Source organism: Pristiophorus japonicus, chromosome 20, assembly GCF_044704955.1.
Source record: "Pristiophorus japonicus isolate sPriJap1 chromosome 20, sPriJap1.hap1, whole genome shotgun sequence".
NCBI classification, from domain to species: Eukaryota; Metazoa; Chordata; class Chondrichthyes; family Pristiophoridae; genus Pristiophorus; species Pristiophorus japonicus.
The window spans coordinates 94,902,899-94,921,429 of record NC_091996.1 but is presented as its reverse complement, the minus strand read 5'-3'; the positions used below and the strand labels follow the sequence as shown (position 1 = coordinate 94,921,429).

General features: G+C 52.3%; 1 protein-coding gene across 2 annotated transcripts in view; it reads right to left on the bottom strand.

The window, feature by feature from the left end:
• Positions 1-18,531, bottom strand: part of LOC139232709 (RNA-binding protein FXR1-like) — a 96,496-nt gene that overhangs the window by 27,588 nt on the left and 50,377 nt on the right. For both annotated transcript variants that reach the window (XM_070863194.1, XM_070863195.1), the window contains exons 4-11: positions 16,796-16,867; positions 14,260-14,408; positions 13,069-13,162; positions 11,313-11,429; positions 7,663-7,833; positions 5,065-5,143; positions 2,834-2,943; positions 1,541-1,627 (exon numbers count right to left, since the gene is read on the bottom strand). In XM_070863194.1, coding sequence (XP_070719295.1) covers positions 1,541-1,627; positions 2,834-2,943; positions 5,065-5,143; positions 7,663-7,833; positions 11,313-11,429; positions 13,069-13,162; positions 14,260-14,408; positions 16,796-16,867 — 879 coding nt within the window. The remainder of the gene's footprint in view (positions 1-1,540; positions 1,628-2,833; positions 2,944-5,064; positions 5,144-7,662; positions 7,834-11,312; positions 11,430-13,068; positions 13,163-14,259; positions 14,409-16,795; positions 16,868-18,531) is intronic.

Below are 18,531 nucleotides of genomic sequence, written 5' to 3'. Positions count from 1 at the left end.
TCTCTGCATCCACCTTGTCAAGCCCCCTCATAATCTTATACATTTCAGTAAGATCACCTCTCATTCTTCTGAATTCCATGAGTAGAGACCCAACCTCCTCATCCTTTCCTCATAAGTCAACCCCCTCATCCCCGGAATCAACCGAGTGAACCTTCTCTGAACTGCCTCCAAAGCAGTCCTGCAGTCCGCAGGTTGTTTCTTCATTACCAACCTCACAGCCTATTTTAGTGTCATCTGCAAACTTCTTAATTTAGACCCCCAACATTCAAGTGAAAGTCATTGATATATACCACAAAAGCAAGGGACCCAGCACTGAGCCCTGCAGAACCGCACTGGATTCAGCCTTCCAGTCACAAAAACACCCATCAAAACCCCTCAATTTTGAACACATTTATTAAATCTCCCCTTAACCTCCTCTGCTCTGAGAATAATCCCAGTTTATATAGGACATACTGTCGTACATATTATAAAGGGAATAACGTCCGCCTGAAGATCAGGCCCTCAAATCTACCACCGAGCTCATGGTCTACAGGGCTGTAGTGATACCCGCCCTCCTGTATGGCTCAGAGACATGGACCGTGTACAGTAGACACCTCAAGTCGCTGGAGAAATATCACCAATGATGTCTCCGCAAGATCCAGCAAATCCCCCGGGAGGACTGACGCACCAACATCAGCGTCCTTGACCAGGCCAACATCCCCAGCATCGAAGCACTGACCACACTCGACCAGCTCCGCTGGGCGGGCCACATTGTCCGCATGCCCTAGACACGAGACTCCCAAAGCAAGCGCTCTACTCGGAGCTCCTTCATGGCAAGCGAGCCAAAGGTGGGCAGAGGAAACGTTACAAGGGACACCCTCAAAGCCTCCCTGATAAAGTGCAACATCCCCACCGACACCTAGGAGTCCCTGGCCAAAGACCAGTCCGCCCTAAGTGGAGGAAGTGCATCCGGGAGGGCGCTGAGCACCTCGAGTCTCGGCGCCGAGAGCATGCAGAAACCAAACGCAGGCAGCGGAAGGAGCGTGCGGCAAACCAGTCCCACCCTCCCCTTCCCTCAACCACTGTCTGTCCCACCTGTGACAGGGACTGTGGCTCTTGTCTTGGACTGTTCAGCCACCTAAGGACTCATTTTTAAGAGTGGAAGCAAGTCTTCCTCGATTCCGAGGGACTGCCTATGATTATGAAAGGGGATATACAATGCCTGAATTAAAAGGTGCATATTTGTACGTATACATTACACACACACACGAAGAGCGTACACATACAAACACGTGCCTCTGTATATATTAGATACATAAGGACGGGACCAGTCCCTTCTATGTGGGCGGAGGGAAGTTGCAATGCTTTGCCTCATGCTGCTGGATACGGACTGACGCTCCCTGAATGGTGGAGTCGCCATTGGTCCCAATGGTATTGCCCCAGCTCTCGAGGCCGGAACCCCTGCACCGCGCACCTCACCCTCAACCTCTGCATTGCCCAGCTCGAGGCATGAGGGCACGAACAGCAGAGCGGACGAGGCGTTGAACTGTGTAACAATTACCGTCAGGTAGGAAAGATGATATTCCAGCAACACTTGAGCGTTAACGAGATTCTCCTTGGTGCCAACAAACGTGAAGGGAACCATACCCTGTAGGACAGAGAGAGAGAGAGACACACACAAATAATGCCTTTTGTACGTATAGTGCTTCCCGACTCTCCGTAACCTACAAACTCTGGAGGGACGGGGACAGGGGTATTGGGTTGTTCATATGCCGACCAGCTGTTTATAGAATCAGAGACATTTACAGCACGGAAGGAGGCCATTCGGCCCATCGTGTCTGTGCCGGCTGACCAAGAGCTACCCGGCCTAATCCCGCTTTCCAGCTCTCGGTCCGTAGCCCTGTAGGTTACGGCACTTCAGGTGCACATCCAGGTACTTTTTAAATGCGAGGGTTTCTGCCCTTTCAGGCAGTGAGTTCCAGACCCCCACCGCCCTCTGGGTGAAGACATTTCCCCTCAAATCCCCTCTAAACCTCATCCCAATTACTTTAAATCTCTGCCCCCTGGTTGTTGACCCCTCCGTCAAGGGAAACAGGTCCTTCCTATCCACACCCCTCATCATTTTATACACCTCAATAAGGTCTCCCCTCAGCCTCCTATGTTCCAAAGAAAACAACCCCAGCCTATCCAATCTTTCCTCATCGCTAAAACTCTCCAGTCCTGACAACATCCTGGTAAATCTCCTCTGTACCCTCTCCAGTGCAATCACATCTTTAGTGTAATGTGGTGACCAGACCTGCACGCAGTACTCCAGCTGTGGCCTAACTAGTGTTTTATACAGTTGGCGGTCTGTTGCAAAGAACATCAGGCCCAGGAAGGGCATTGCCTTGGACTGGGTGACCTTTCACACCACCTCAATCCACCTATCGGGGGTCACCTTGCTGCTGTGTCGGCGGGATGCACCAACAGGCTGCAGTTTGGGAGGGGTGCGACACAAGAGCCTGGGCCCACGTCAGGAGTGGGGGGATCTGGAGAGGTCCACGTTGCAGAGTGCTGGATCTGGTGTCGTGTGGACGCTCGGGTGATCTCCTGGATGGCCAGATCTTTGGGTAGTTGCACCAGCTTGGTCAATCTGGGGTTAACCTGCCCTGTTGTTTTTCCAGCGGGGAAGTCCGGTGACTCCAAAAAGGCGCAACATTATCGAGCAGGACCTCTGAACAGGTCACTGGCTGGGTATGTGGCCCTCAACAAGAAAGTTAGTGACCAATGCGGTGTTATTATTTGAAGCAGACGGGATATTTAAATGCAGTAATGTCACCACCAGAACAGCCGGGGCTTTGCCCAACGGACGTACCTCCTCCCTGGGCAGCTTCTTATCATTGTCTCCTTCGATCCGAACCCTCACCACACCAGACTTGTCCACAATCTCCTGGATTACCTTCCCGTTCTTGCCGATCACTTTGCCTGTGTCACAAACAACAAGAGGCGCGTGAAGGAACACCATGAACCGACTACGTTATTCTCAAACTTTCAACAGTTAAACATCAGAAATAGGAGCAGGAGTCGGCCGTTCGACCCCTCGAGCCTGCCCCGCCAGTCAATGAGATCATTGGCTGATCTGATCTTGGCCTCAGCTCCACTTCCCCGCCCGCTCCCCATAACCCTCGACTCCCTTATCGCTCAAAAATCTGTCTATCCCCACCTTAGATATGACCCAGCCTCCACAGCTCTCTGGGGCAGAGAATTCCAGATTCACCACCCTCAGAAGAAATTCCTCCTCATCTCAGTTTTAAATGGGCGACCCCTTATTCTGAAACTATGCCCCCCTAGTTCTAGATTCCCCCACGAGGGGAAACATCCTCTCTGCATCTACCCTGTCAAGCCCCCTCAGAATCTTATACGTTTCAATAAGATCACCTCTCATTCTTCTAAACTCCAATGAGTATGGGCCCAACCTTTCTTCATAAGATAACCCCCTTCATCTCAGGAATCAACCGAGTGAACCTTCTCTGAATGGCCTCCAAGAGAGAGGCAGAGGGAGGCCAAGGGAATGCTGGCCTTTCTCTCAGGTGGGCTGGCACACAAAGGGGAGGAATATGAATATGAACAATTGCGATACCTGTACTGTGTGTGTCACAACATATACACACTCCACCACACCCGAAACCATGTGATCTCCTGAGAGAGGCAGAAACACACAAAAAACCCAGGCCAATTTGGGGGGAAAAAAATCTGGGAAATTGCTGTCTGACCCATCTAGGCGATTCCAGGAGAGAAAGTGATGTTACAGTTTATATGAAGTTCTGTGCAGTAACTGCGTCCAGTCCTGGGCCCCGCCCCTCAGGGGGGATATATCGGCCTCGGAGGGGGAGCAGATTCCCCAGACTGATACCTGGGGCTGAAAGGGTTAAATGACGAGGGCAGGTTGCACAGACTGGGCCTGTATTCCCTCGAGGATAGAAGATCAAGGGGCGATCTAATCGAGGGGTTCAAACGAGTTGACGGGGTAGAGAGAGAGAAACTATTCCCTCTGGTGGGGGGAGTCCAGAACAAGGGGGGCGTCACCTTAAAATGAGAGCCAGGCCGTTCAGGGTGATGTCAGGAAGCACTTCTTCACACAAAGGGCCCTGGGAATCTGGAACTCTCTCCCCCAAAAAGCTGCTGAGGCCGGGGGTCACTTGGAAATGTCAAAACTGAGATTAGTAGATTTTTGTTGGCCAAGGGTATTAAGGGTTATGGAACCATGGCGGGTGGATGGAGTGAAGATACAGATCAGCTGCAATTTATGAATGCGGAACAGGCTCGAGGGACTGAATGGGCCTCCTCCTGTTCCTGTGTAACAGGCTCGAGGGGCTGAATGGGCCTCCTCCTGTTCCTGTGTAACAGGCTCGAGGGGCTGAATGGGCCTGTTCCTGTATAACGGGCTCGAGGGGCTGAATGGGCCTCCTCCTGTTCCTGTGTAACAGGCTCGAGGGGCTGAATGGGCCTGTTCCTGTATAACGGGCTCGAGGGGCTGAATGGGCCTCCTCCTGTTCCTGTATAACAGGCTCGAGGGGCTGAATGGGCCTCCTCCTGTTCCTGTATAACAGGCTCGAGGGGCTGAATGGGCCTGTTCCTGTATAACAGGCTCGAGGGGCTGAATGGGCCTGTTCCTGTGTAACAGGCTCGAGGGGCTGAATGGACCTCCTCCTGTTCCTGTGTAACAGGCTGGAGGGGCTGAATGGACCTCCTCCTGTTCCTGTGTAACAGGCTGGAGGGGCTGAATGGACCTCCTCCTGTTCCTGTGTAACAGGCTGGAGGGGCTGAATGGGCCTGTTCCTGTGTTGCAGTGCGAGGCAGAAAATATAGCCTCAAAACTCATTCTGTATTTGTACTCAGCAGGGAATGTGTGAGGGAATGCAATGAGTAGCTGGAGTTTCTATGCCATGAACAAACAGAAGGTGGGGTGGTGGGTTAGGGTACAACTCTGGTCCTCCTGTCTCCCCTTGTGGCTCAGTGACAAAAGACAGACCCACAGGTTGGCTGGTTAGAAGGTGTTTCTGGTTGTAGTTGGAGCCAGTGACCGAGGGTCAGGACAACACTCACCAACCAGGCTGCGTGGCACCTGCACCGAGCTCTCGGAGAATTCCAGGTAGCCTCGAGCCTGCTTTACTGCTTCTGGTGTCTGCGGAGAGAGAGAGGGAGGGGGAGAGAGAGAGAGAGGGGGAGAGAGAGAGAGAGGGGGAGAGAGAGAGAGAGGGAGGGGGAGAGAGAGAGAGGGAGGGGGAGAGGGAGGGGGAGGGGGAGGGGGAGGGGGAGGGGGAGGGGGAGGGGGAGGGGGAGGGGGAGGGGGAGGGGGAGGGGGAGGGGGAGGGGGAGGGGGAGGGGGAGGGGGAGAGGGAGAGGGAGAGGGAGAGGGAGAGGGAGAGGGAGAGGGAGAGGGAGGGTGCAGTTAGTAAAACATTTTCCCGTGTGTGTGATACCAAACTGCAACCTTCTTGTGGGTGTCACTGGACGGTGATCAGGAGCAGGAGGCCCCAGCCTGATTCCCCCCCACCCCGCCAGTACAGGGGCAGTCACCATCAGCCCAAATGATACCAGAATCGAGGGGTTATGCCCAGCAGGATAAATTGAACAAGCTGGCGCTCTATTTGCTCTGGAAATGAGAAGGCCGAGAGGTGACCTGACAGAGGTCTTTAAAATGAGGAAGGGGCTCGATTGGGTAGATGTAGAGGAGATGTTTCCAGTTGTGGGGGAGACCAGAACTAGGGGGCCATCAATATAAGACAGTCACTGATAAACATAACAAGTAATTCAGGAGAAACTTTACCCAGAGAGCGGTGAGAATGTGGAACTCACTGCCACAGGGAGGGGTTGAGGCGAATAGTATCGATGTGTTTAAGGGGAAGCTGGATAAACACATGAGGGAGAAAGGAATAGAAGGATATGGTGATGGGGTGAGACTGGATTGACTACGCTTAGTCACTGGAATTTAGAAGAATGAGAGGGGATCTCATAGAAACATAAAATTCTGACGGGACTGGACAGGTTAGATGCAGGAAGAATGTTCCCGATGTTGGGGAAGTCCAGAACCAGGGGTCACAGTCTAAGAATAAGGGGTAAGCCATTTAGGACCGAGATGAGGAGAAACTTCTTCACTCAGAGAGTGGTGAACCTGTGGAATTCTCTACCACAGAGATTTGTTGAGGCCAGTTCGTTAGATATATTCAAAAGGGAGTTTGATGTGGCCCTTATGGCTAAAGGGATCAAGGGGTATGGAGAGAAAGCAGGAGTGGGGTACTGAGGGAGTGATCAGCCATGATCTTATTGAATGGTGGTACAGGCTCGAAGGGCCGAATGGCCTACTCCTGCACCTATTTTCTATGTTTCTATGCAGAGGGGTGGGAGGGGGATGGTGTGGAGGATAAACACCGGCACGGAGCGGTGGGCCCCAATGGCCTCTTTCTGTGCTGTACACTCGATGTAAGGGCTCAGATCATTGCCCCTCAGACTGGGCATCAAACCAAGGGGCCCTTCAGTCTACAGGGCTCAGTGTTACAGGGCAGCATGCTTACCCAGAGACATGCGCAGGAAATCAAGACAATGCTGCAGCTAGCTACATTGCACTGCTAATAGTCTCCATTTTTAAACAGAGGCTCGAAATCACGGCCAACAAAATTAAACGTGATTTTTATTTTCTGAAGGAACTGAACAACAGACCAGCCACACACGGACATGAGCAGCTTTTGACAAACCGCAAACCTTGACCGTGGGAGAGCGAGTGCGAGTGTGAAATCCAGTTACACGTTGTGACGCGAGTTGCCTATCCTCCTGTTACTTCAGGTCCTCCTGCGTTTAATGGGCTACGAGTCAGAGTTCGTCGAATCAGAGACATTTACAGCACGGAAGGAGGCCATTTCAGCCCATCGTGTCCGCGCCGGCCGACCAAGAGCCACCCAGCCTAATCCCACTTTCCAGCTCTCGGTCCGTAGCCCTGCAGGTTACGGCACTCCAGGTGCACATCCAAGTACTTTTTAAATGTGGTGAGGGTTTCTGCCTCTACCACCCTTTCAGGCCGTGAGTTCCAGACCCCCACCATCCTCTGGGTGAAGAAATTTCCCCTCAAATCCCCCTCTAAACCTCCCCCCAATTACTTTAAATCGATGCCCCCTGGTTGTTGACCCCTCTGCCAAGGGAAACAGGTCCGTCCTATCCACTCTATCCAGGCCCCTCATCATTTTATACACCTCAATCAGGTCTCCCCTCAGCCTCCTCTGTTCCAAAGAAAACAACCCCAGCCTATCCAATCTTTCATCGCTAAAACTCTCCAGTCCCGGCAACATCCTGGTAAATCTCCTCTGTACACTCTCTCGTGCATAAATACTTTAAGGGAAACAGGGCTGTAAGAGCAGGGCGGGGGGGGGGGGGGGGGGGGGTGGGACTGATTGGATCGCTCGCTCACAGAGCCGGCACAGGCTCAATGGCCTCCTCCTGTGCTTAGTCACTCGACCATTCTACAAGTATGAGGTGTACTTCTAATCACGGGTCTCGGAATTGCCATCTGTAAGACTTGTATTTTCAATAAGCACCAGTTAGAACAGTAATGAAGCGTGGTTGATTTTTACCCCCAATAACCCGATGGTGTGACGCCAGAAGCCTGCGGCAAAGTAGCCAGATTGCAACCTCCCAGCCGGCCCGGCTCACCTCCCCGTAGATCCGGAATGTGCACGTGTCCTCGTCCAGCTCGATTGCCGTCACTCCGGTAACCTTCCTGGCCTGCTGAATGTTGACGCCATGCGTCCCGATCGCAAGGCCCATCAGATCCTCGCGGACACTGAACTCCTCCTGGAACGCAGCTGCCAGCTGCTTCGTGGTCTGCGGGGGGGAGCGAGCGAGAAAAGGAGGGCGAGCGAGCGAGAAAAGGAGGGCGAGCGAGCGAGAAAAGGAGGGCGAGCGAGCGAGAAAAGGAGGGCGAGCGAGCGAGAAAAGGAGAGCGAGCGAGCGAGAAAGGAGAGCGAGCGAGCGAGAAAGGAGAGCGAGCGAGAAAGGAGAGCGAGCGAGCGAGAAAGGAGAGCGAGCGAGCGAGAAAGGAGAGCGAGCGAGCGAGAAAGGAGAGCGAGCGAGAAAGGAGAGCGAGCGAGAAAGGAGAGCGAGCGAGAAAGGAGAGCGAGCGAGAAAGGAGAGCGAGCGAGAAAGGAGAGCGAGCGAGAAAGGAGAGCGAGCGAGAAAGGAGAGCGAGCGAGAAAGGAGAGCGAGCGAGAAAGGAGAGCGAGCGAGAAAGGAGAGCGAGCGAGAAAGGAGAGCGAGCGAGAAAGGAGAGCGAGCGAGAAAGGAGAGCGAGCGAGAAAGGAGAGCGAGCGAGAAAGGAGAGCGAGCGAGAAAGGAGAGCGAGCGAGAAAGGAGAGCGAGCGAGAAAGGAGAGCGAGCGAGAAAGGAGAGCGAGAAAGGAGAGCGAGAAAGGAGAGCGAGAAAGGAGAGCGAGAAAGGAGAGCGAGAAAGGAGAGCGAGAAAGGAGAGCGAGAAAGGAGAGCGAGCGAGAAAGGAGAGCGAGAAAGGAGAGCGAGAAAGGAGAGCGAGAAAGGAGAGCGAGAAAGGAGAGCGAGAAAGGAGAGCGAACGAGCGAGAAAGGAGAGCGAGAAAGAGAGAGAGAGAGAGAGCGAGAGAGGGAGAAAGGAGAGAGAGAGAGTGAGCGAGAGAGGAGACAGGAGAGAGAGAGAAAAAGAAAAAGGAGAGGGGGTGGGGGGAAGAGGGAGGAGGGGAGAGGGAGGGAGGGAGGGAGGGAAAACACGAGTTTATTGTTGTTGCAGTGAATGCTTGACCCTACATCGCACCGTGTGAATACAGCGCCCAAAGACCGCAAACTGAAATCCTACACCAACGCCTCTCCTTCCCTCGCACCCTCTGCCCATGAGATGCAACGGAGAACCTATAGCACGTGGGTTTGCCCCAGCTGCGCTCAAACTGCTTTCTGGAGCCCCATTAAATCAGACGTATATTTATATAGCACCTTTCACGACCACCAGATGTCCCACAGCTCTTTACAGCCAATGAAGTACTTTTTTCTGAAGTGTAGTCACTGTTGTATTGTGGGAAACGCAGCAGCTGAATTGTGCACAGCAAGCTCCCACACACAGCAATGTGATAATGAGCAGATAATCTGTTTTTTTCTATAAAGAAAAGTGATGCTGTTTGAGGGATAAATGTTTCTGGAGCGGGACTTGAACCCGCGACCTTGTGGCTCAGAGGCGTGGATGTTGCTCACTGACCCACAGCCATCACCGAGCGGCCCTCGGGTCCTGCCGATTCAACACTGAAGGCCCACTTGTGCTGATCTCTCGGTCGTTTGTTGGGCCTGCTTGCAAGTTAAGTCTGGAGGCTTTCCAGTACAGTTGTCTCGTCGGGGGAGAGTCAGAATCCTGAGCTGTTGGCATCAGTGGCTTTAGGCGTCCGGGAATTAATGGGAGTTGGGATTTAAACTTTACATGGGCTTTCTCCGACCCCACGCTTTCTCCGACCCCACACCCAGCCTCCACAGTACACATCTATATGACAAAAACCCGAGACAAGCAACCCACGCTCTTCGTGATAATCAAATGGGGAGCAATGGTGAGTTTTAGTGGAAAAGTCCACCAACAAACATTTACCAGACAAAATTTGACACAGCCACATGAGGAGATATTAGCGACAGGCGACCAAAAGCTGGGTCACAGAGATAGGTTTAAAGGAGCATCTTAAAGGAGGAGAGAGAGGTAGCGAGGTTTAGGGAGGGAGCTCCAGAGCTTGGGGGCCAGGCAACAGAAGGCACGGCCACCGATGGTGGAGCGATGGGAATCGGGGGATGTGCAAGAGGTCAGAATTGGAGGCATGCTGAGATCTCGGGGTGGGGGATGGAGGAGATTACAGAGATAGGGAGGGGGGAGGCCATGGAAGGATTTGAAAACAAGGATGAGAATTTTAAAATCTGAAGACTGTTTAAGCATTAAAATGTTTAAAGAAAAGATCAGTTTGTAATTGAGACTGGAAACAAGGCAACCTACCCGTTACCGGGTTACCCCCTGTACTGCCTGATCAAATATAGACGGTCCTCAGCAAGACTTGGATCGCTACCCTCACCCCACGTTCAGTTAATAAATCACAGCTCAAGCCAGTCTTGTCCATGACGGATTGCTTCCATTTCCTGAAGGACTTGAGTTCATCTCAAACTCGGCTGCCCGTAGCCAAACTCGCCCCGAGTCCCGTTCACCCATCACACCCTGTGCTCACTGCCCCGTGTCCTAACTCGCACCCAGTCCCGCTCACCCATCACCCCGTGCCCTAACTCGCACCCAGTCCCGCTCACCCATCACCCTGTGTCCTAACTCGCACCGAGTCCCGCTCACCCATCACCCCCTGTGCTCGCTGCCCCGTGTCCTAACTCGCACCGAGTCCCGCTCACCCATCACCCCCTGTGCTCGCTGCCCCGTGTCCTAACTCGCACTGAGTCCCGCTCACCCATCACCCCCTGTGCTCGCTGCCCCGTGTCCTAACTCGCACCGAGTCCCACTCACCCATCACCCCCTGTGCTCACTGCCCCATGTCCTAACTCGCACCCAGTCCCACTCACCCAGCACCCCCTGTGCTCACTGCCCCATGTCCTAACTCGCACCCAGTCCCACTCACCCAGCACCCCCTGTGCTCATTGCCCAGTGTCCTAACTCACACTGAGTCCCACTCACCCAGCACCCACTGTGCTCATTGCCCCGTGTCCTAACTCACACTGAGTCCCACTCACCCAGCACCCCCTGTGCTACATTGACTCCTGGTCCGCCAACACCTAGATTTTAAAATTCACATTCTGGTTTTCAAATGGCCTCCCTATCTCTAACCTCCTCCAGCCCCACAACCCTCCGCGATCTCTGCGCTCCTCCAATTCTGGCCTCGTGCACCCCCGATTTCCATCGCTCCTTCATCGGTGACCGTGCCTTCTGTTGCCTGGGCCCCAAGCTCTGGAACTCCCTCCCTAAACCTCTCCTCCTTTAATGCACTCCTTCAAACTGACCTGTGACAAAGATTTTGGTCACCTGCCCTAATATCACCTTGCGGCTCGGTGTCAAATTCTGTTGGATAATCGCTCCGGAGGAGCCTTGGGACGTTTTACTATGTTAAAGGCGCTATATAAATGCAAGTTGTAGTTGTTGCAGTTTCAACAATAGCTTTGATCCCTGCCTAATTGCACATTGTTGCCACGGTGGGATTTGAACTCCAACCTCTGGGTTGCCAGCCCAGTACCCTAACCACAAGGCCGCTGGACCCAAGGCATGGCGTACGTTTGTAAGCCCAGACCCGTCACTTCCTCCCCCAGTCAGCCTGCTCACCTCGAGGTGCTTGGTGGCCTCCTCGTTCCGGGACATCAGCATCAGTTTGGTGCGAATGCTGCGAAAGTGCATGTCGCTCAGCAAGCTCGCACGCTTCACCGTCGACTCATTAATGGACTGCAACAGATACATCACAACGTCTCGTTACTCTCCGATCCTCCGCCATCACTACACACACCACACATTGTCGGGGGTTTCCCCTCGATTTGTGGGTTGTTTATGGGGGGGGGGAGGGGCGCAAGAAGTGGTGGACGAGGAAAGGCCATTATGTTCAAAGCTCCCATCACAACTCGAGTTGGAACTGCACAGCATTCTGGCCTCAACAGTTTCAGATCATAAGTCCTGCTACAGCTGTACAGGGCAGTGGCGAGGTCACACCTAGACTACTGCGAACAATTTTCGTCTCATTTAACGAGGGGCCGCCCATTTAAAACTGAGATGAGGAGAAGTTTCTTCTGAGGGCTGTAAATCTGTGGAATTTGCTGCCCCAGAGAGCTGTGGAAGCCGGGACATTGAATAAATTTAAGGTAGAAATGTGTGTTTTTGGTGCCCTCAAAAAAAAACAAGGGGGCACTTGAATGAAAACTTCTGCCAAAATGGTGTCGAGCTGGGAGTGGCTTAGCCAGTCACGTGATGGTCACAAGACTCAATAAAACCCCAGCCAGTTGGGTTCGGGGGATCCACGATGGGGCAGGTGGTTGAGAGCCTGGTGGATGAACTGGTAATGTGTGGCGTGATTGTTGAGGGACGTGATCTGGGCCCAGAAGCAGCGAGGGCCCAGCCCACACTGTGATATATGTGCACACTCGTCCGTGCAGCAGAGCAGGTCTCCAGTCGACCTGGGTAACCCCTTGTCACTGGACCGAGACCTCGCTCTGTCAAGCCCGTGTGGTGGCTGGTGTGCAACGGCCACCCCACGTTAAAAAAAATCCACCCACAGGCATCTTCCACCCTTCAGGATGTAGTTTGGGATCCGGAATATCATTGAGACACCTGTGAACTCATCCGCTTTCACGAGGTTGATTCCTGGGATGAAGGGGTTGACTTGGGAAGAGAGGTTGAGCAGGTTGGGCCTGTACTCATTGGAGTTTAGAAGAATGAGAGGTGATCTTATTGAAACGTATGAAATTCTGAGGTGGCTGGACAGGGTAGATGCAGAGAGGATGTTTCCCCCTCGTGGGGGAATCTAGAACTAGGGGGCAGAGTTTCAGAATAAGGGGTCGCCCGTTTAGAACTGAGACGGAGGAGGAATTTCTTCTCTGAGGGTAGTGAATCTTCGGAATTCTCTGCCCCAGAGAGCTGTGGAGGCTGGGTCATTGAATATATTTAAGGTAGAGGTAGACAAGACTTTTGAACGATGGAGTCAAGGTTTATGGGGGAAGGCAGGGAAGGGGAGTTGAGGCCAAGATCGGATCAGCTATGATCTTAGTGAATGGCGGAGCAGGCTCGATGGGCCGAATGGCCGACTCCTGCTCCCAATTATGTTCTTCCGGCGTGGAAGCAAGTCATCCTCGTTTCGAGGGTCTGCCAATGATGGTGATTGTTAAACCTTTTGCTAATAAACCAACTAGTTCTTAATCGCAACGTGTTGCGATGGATTCTTAAGCAACGAACCGGTGAAGCAGATACGTTACAGGGCCGAGCGGCGGAGGCCAGGATCGATGCCGGGAGCGCAGTGCGTCAGGCGCCGAATGCACGGCACGACAGGCCAACCGGCTCAGCGGCGGGCGGAAGGAAATTGGCCGCGCTCTCTCACCAGGAGGACCAGCTCACTGCTGCCGGCGTTGTACACGATGGAGTGTGCTCCCACCGCCTTTTTGAAGTCCTTGTGAGCGTTCTCGTTTGCACAGCTGCAAAAAAAAAAAGGAAGCAGATTTAAGGGGGCGGGGAGAGATGGCATGTTTAAACCGTGCTAGAGGAAAAAAAAAAACACTCCCATTTTTGCAGCCCTGTTCAGGACATGTAAATAACTGCACAGCCAACAAAGCACTATTGTGAAGTGTTATAGTGTGGGCAACTCGCAGTCAATTTACGCACAGCATATATCGGCCTCGGAGGGGGAGCAGAGCAGACTCCCCAGATTGATACCCGGGGCTGAAAGGGTTAAATTCCGAGGGCAGGTCCCACAGACTGGGCTTGTGTTCTCTCGAGTGTAGAAGATTAAGGGGCGATCTAATCGAGGGGTTTAAAGGAGTTGACGGGGATAGAGAGAGAGAAACTATTCCCTCTGGTGGGGGGAGTCCAGAACAAGGGGGACGTCACCTTAAAATGAGAGCCAGGCCGTTCAGGGTGATGTCAGGAAGCACTTCTTCACACAAAGGGCCCTGGGAATCTGGAACACTCTCCCCCAAAAAGCTGCTGAGGCCGGGGGAAGGAACAATTAACAATTCCCCAACGGAGATTGATAGATTTATGGCAAGGCAGGTAGATGGAGCTAAGATACAGATCAGCCGATTGAATGAAGCCTAACTTCAGAATTTTTGTATCCCAACTCCGGAGATAAAAGCCAACATTCCCTGAGCCCTTTTGATTACCTGTACCTGTGCACTAGCTTTTAGTGATTTAAAGACTTGGATTTATATAGCGCCTTTCATGACCACCGGATGTCTCAAAGCGCTTTACAGCCAATGAATTGTCGGAGGTGCCGCTTTTGGATGAGGGGTGAACATAAAAGATCCCAGGGCACTATTTCGAAGAAGAGCAGGGGAGTTCTCCCCGGTGACCTTGGGCCAATATTTACTCCTCAATCAACATCACAAAAACAGATGATCTGGGTCATTATCACATCGCTGTGTGTGGGAGCTTGCTGTGCGCAAATTGGCTGCCGCGTTTCCCACATTGCAACAGTGACTACACTCCGAAAGTACTTCATTGGCTGTAAAGCGCTTTGGTGCATCCGGTGGTCGTGAAAGGCGCTATATAAATTATTTTTTCAAGCAGTACTCACGCTTCTCGGAGGTCCTCGGGCACTGGGATGGTGTGTTTGTGGAACATGGTCTTGGTGGCTGTCTTGTTGGGGTTGATGGGACGAAGCCGCTCGATGGTGACTATTTCGTTGCACGTGGCATCGCAGGCGACGTATTCGATGACATAAAACTGAAACAAAGACAGGAATCCCTCACTCAGACTCTCACTTTTACAATCTTGCAATGTTAGCGAGGGGGGGGAACGTTTGGATGAAACAGAATTGGAAATCTGGCTGTCGACTCTGTTTGGAGCAGGGCAGGGAGGAGGAAATAGGGAACAGGGATAGGAGGGGCAACAAAAAAAAAAATCAGCAACGGGTCTACCCTCGCTAACTCGATAGCTGCTATCCCGATGGCAAGCCAGGATGGTCACAGGAAGACAAAGGCAACTTAGTCCAACTTCCTGTTGCTGCACACGGCAGGCCTGCTGTGTCTCTTCAGTGGCTGTTGTTCTGGTTGGAGATTTGCCGTTTTTAAACACACTCGGCTCCCCGATCACCCGTAACGCCCAACGTTTCAGGCAACCCCCCTAACCGCCTGTGCGAGATGGAGCAAAATGAACAATGCAGCCGGGAGTTTTGGGACTTGTCCTCCAAAAGGCACTATATAAATGCAAGTTGCTCGTGCTGGCCTGCACACATTCTCTCTCTTAACCCCCCACATGTCTCTGCCCCATCTTGTCGATTCTGTTATTTCCATTTACACCCAATCTAGACTCATCTGTTGTTTCGTTACTTGTCCCATTAGCATCTCCTACTGCCTCACACCATCTTCCCGTGTTATTTCATCTCTCCTGCCTTCCATCATATCACTGGAGAGTTTTAGCGATGAGGAAAGATTGGATAGGCTGGGGTTGTTTTTTTTGGAACAGAGGAGGCTGAGGGGAGACCTGATTGAGGTGTATAAAATGATGAGGGGCCTGGATAGGAAGGACCCATTTCCCTTGGCAGAGGGGTCAACAACCAGGAGGCATAGATTTAAAGTAATTGGGGGGAGGTTTAGAGGGGAAATGTCTTCACCCAGAGGGTGGTGGGGGTCTGGGGCAGAACTCACGGCCTGAAAGGGTGGTAGAGGCAGAAACCCTCACCACATTTAAAAAGTACCTGGATGTGCACCTGAAGTGCCGTAACCTGCAGGGCTACGGACCCAGAGCTGGAAAGTGGGATTAGGCTGGGTGGCTCTTGGTCGGCCGGCGCGGACACGATGGGCTGAATGGCCTCCTTCCGTGCTGTAAATTTCCGTGATTCTATGATCACAGACCTTCCCTTTTGTTCTTTCCTCCCCTCCCCCCTCTGCACTTGCTTAAAACCCGTTACATCTCAAAACCTTCCCCCTTCTGACGGAGGGTTACCGACCTGAAACGTTAACTCTTTCTCGCTCCACACGAGCTGCCTGACCCGCTGGGTATTTGAAGCATTTGTTTTTATCTCCCCCATCGCTCTCCCCATTTCATCTGTATTATGCAGGATGACCACACCAAGGCATCACAGTATTGGAAACCCCTTATCGAAATTACTTCTGAGGGTGGGTTTACCATCCATCTCTCGAGCACTCCGCAGTTAGCGATCAAATTTATATATTTTAACCATTTTTAAAAATAAAGTCGTATCACCAGCTATTTGATTTTTTTCCCCAAGCCTCGCACGGTTAGGAATCAATCACAAGGCAGCGAGAATAGATACAACAACGTGTATTTATATAGCGCCTTTAACATAGTGAAACATCCCAAGACGCTTCTCACAGGAGTATGCTGCAACAAATATTTACTGCACAAGTAGAAATTAGCGCAGGTGACCAAAAGCTTGGTCAAAGAGGTAGGTTTTAAGGAGCGTCTTGAAGGAGGAGAGAGGTGGGGAGGTTTAGGGAGGGAGTTCCAGAGCTTGGGACCCAGGCAACAGAAGGCACGGCCACCGATGGTGTAGCGATTATAATCAGGGATGCTCAGGAGGGCAGAATTAGAGGAGCGCAGACATCTCGGGGGGGGGGGTTGTGGGGCTGGAGGGGATTACAGAGGTAGGGAGGGGCGAGGGCCATGGAGGGATTTGTAAACAAAGATGAGAATTTTGAAATCGATGTGTTGCTTAACCGGGAGCCAATGTAGGTCAGTGAGCACAGGGGGTGATGGGTGAGTGGGACTTGGTGCGAGTTAGGACACGGGGTCAGTGAGCACAGGAGGTGATGGGTGAGCGGGACTCGGTGCGAGTTAGGACACGGGGCAGTGAGCACAGGGGGTGATGGGTGAGCGGGACTTGGTGCGAGTTAGGACACGGGGCAGTGAGCACAGGGGGTGATGGGTGAGCGGGACTCGGTGCGAGTTAGGACACGGGGCAGTGAGCACAGGGGGTGATGGGTGAGCGGGACTCGGTGCGAGTTAGGACACGGGGTCAGCGAGCACAGGGGGTGATGGGTGAGCGGGACTCGGTGCGAGTTAGGAAACAGGTCAGCGAGCACAGGGGGTGATGGGCGAGTGGGACTCGGGGCGAGTTTTGGATCACCGAGGTTATGTAGGGTACTTACATCTCCCTTCATCATCCGGACCCTCGCCATCCACCAACCACAGGGCTCGTGTTCATTGGCTCTGGAGTATACCTGCAACATTAATTCCACAATCACATCGGTTGATTTTGTACAAGTTTGCTTCAGTCGAAGTCCATTCAGCCCAGTCCCCTCTTCCAACTGGACCGGCCCGGCTTGAAAAGTTAAACTCATTGTTTGAAACAAGTGTTGCCAAGAAACACAGCGTGAATGGTCAGACGCGGCCGTAATGCATGCACTGGTGAGTCTGCTCTCAGGTTTGTGGGGCCGTTGCATTGTGAGTGGCTCAGCCAGTCACGTGATGTTCACAAGACTCAATAAAACCCCGGCTAGTTGGGTTCGGGGGATCCACGATGGGGCAGATGGCTGTGAGCCTGGTGGATGGACTGGTAATGTGTCGTCTGATTGTTAAACCTTTGCTGATAAACCAACTAGTTCTCAATAGCAATGTGTTGCTATGGATTCTTCAGCAAAGAGCCCATGAAGGAAATATCTAACAGCGGCGACATTACAATCTAGAAACGGTTTTGTATAATACGTGCAGACAACTGTGGAGAATATCAGGGTGGAAAAAGCAACACAGATTCAATGTAAAAACTCAAGTCAACGTCCAGTCGCGTTGTGGTTGGACAGGTGCAAGGCCAGCCTCGCTCTAGGCAGAGATGGCTGCTGGCTGCCTGCTCCAGTGCTGAAGGAAAGGACACAATAACCACCAGCAAATACAAACTGGCCGTGGCAGCTCAGAACTCACCATTTCTTACCCCATACTTTGTTCTTGTTGGGCTGCTGCTGAAACCAGGTGCACAACACGATGTTTAGAAAAGTCCAGAGCCAAACTAGGAACATAAGAATTAGGAACAGGCCATTCGGCCCCTCGAGTCTGCTCCGCCATTCAATGAGATCACGGCCGATCTTCCACCTCAATTCCACTTGCCTGCATTCTCCCGTATCCCTTAATATCCAAAAATCTATCGATCTCCATCTTGAATATACTCAGACTGAGCCTCCACAGCCCCCTGGGGCAGAGAATTCCAAAGATTCACCACCCTCTGAGTGAAGAAATTCCTCCTCATCTCAGTCCTAAATGGCCGACCCCTTATCCCGAGTCTGTGACCCCTGGTTCTGGACTCCCCAGCCCGGGGGAAACATCCTCCCTGCATCTACCCTGCAAGAATGTTGACGGGGTTAGACACAGGAAGAATGTTCCCAATGTTGGGGAAGTCCAGAACCAGAGGTCACAGTCTAAGGATAAGGGGTAAGCCATTTAGGACCGAGATGCGGAGGAACTTCTTCACCCAGAGAGTGGTGAACCTGTGGAATTCTCTACCACAGAAAGTTGTTGAGGCCAATTCACTAAATATATTCAAAAAGGAGTTAGATGAGGTCCTTACTACTAGGGGGATCAAGGGGTATGGCGAGAAAGCAGGAATGGGGTACTGAAGTTGAATGTTCAGCCATGAACTCATTGAATGGCGGTGCAGGCTAGAAGGGCCGAATGGCCTACTCCTGCACCTAGTTTCTATGTTTCTATGTTTTAACCAAATAACCAGGTACACGACACGCATACAGAAGCTTTCCCTTGCATTGCTTGACCAGTTACATCGCCCTTACAAGTGAGGCCAGTCACAGGCCGTTGAAACCCACGCACACTCATCACTACACTTCCCGCATTGCAGCATCCAAGTGGTTTTTAAAATGGTGCCAGCGATTTTGCTACC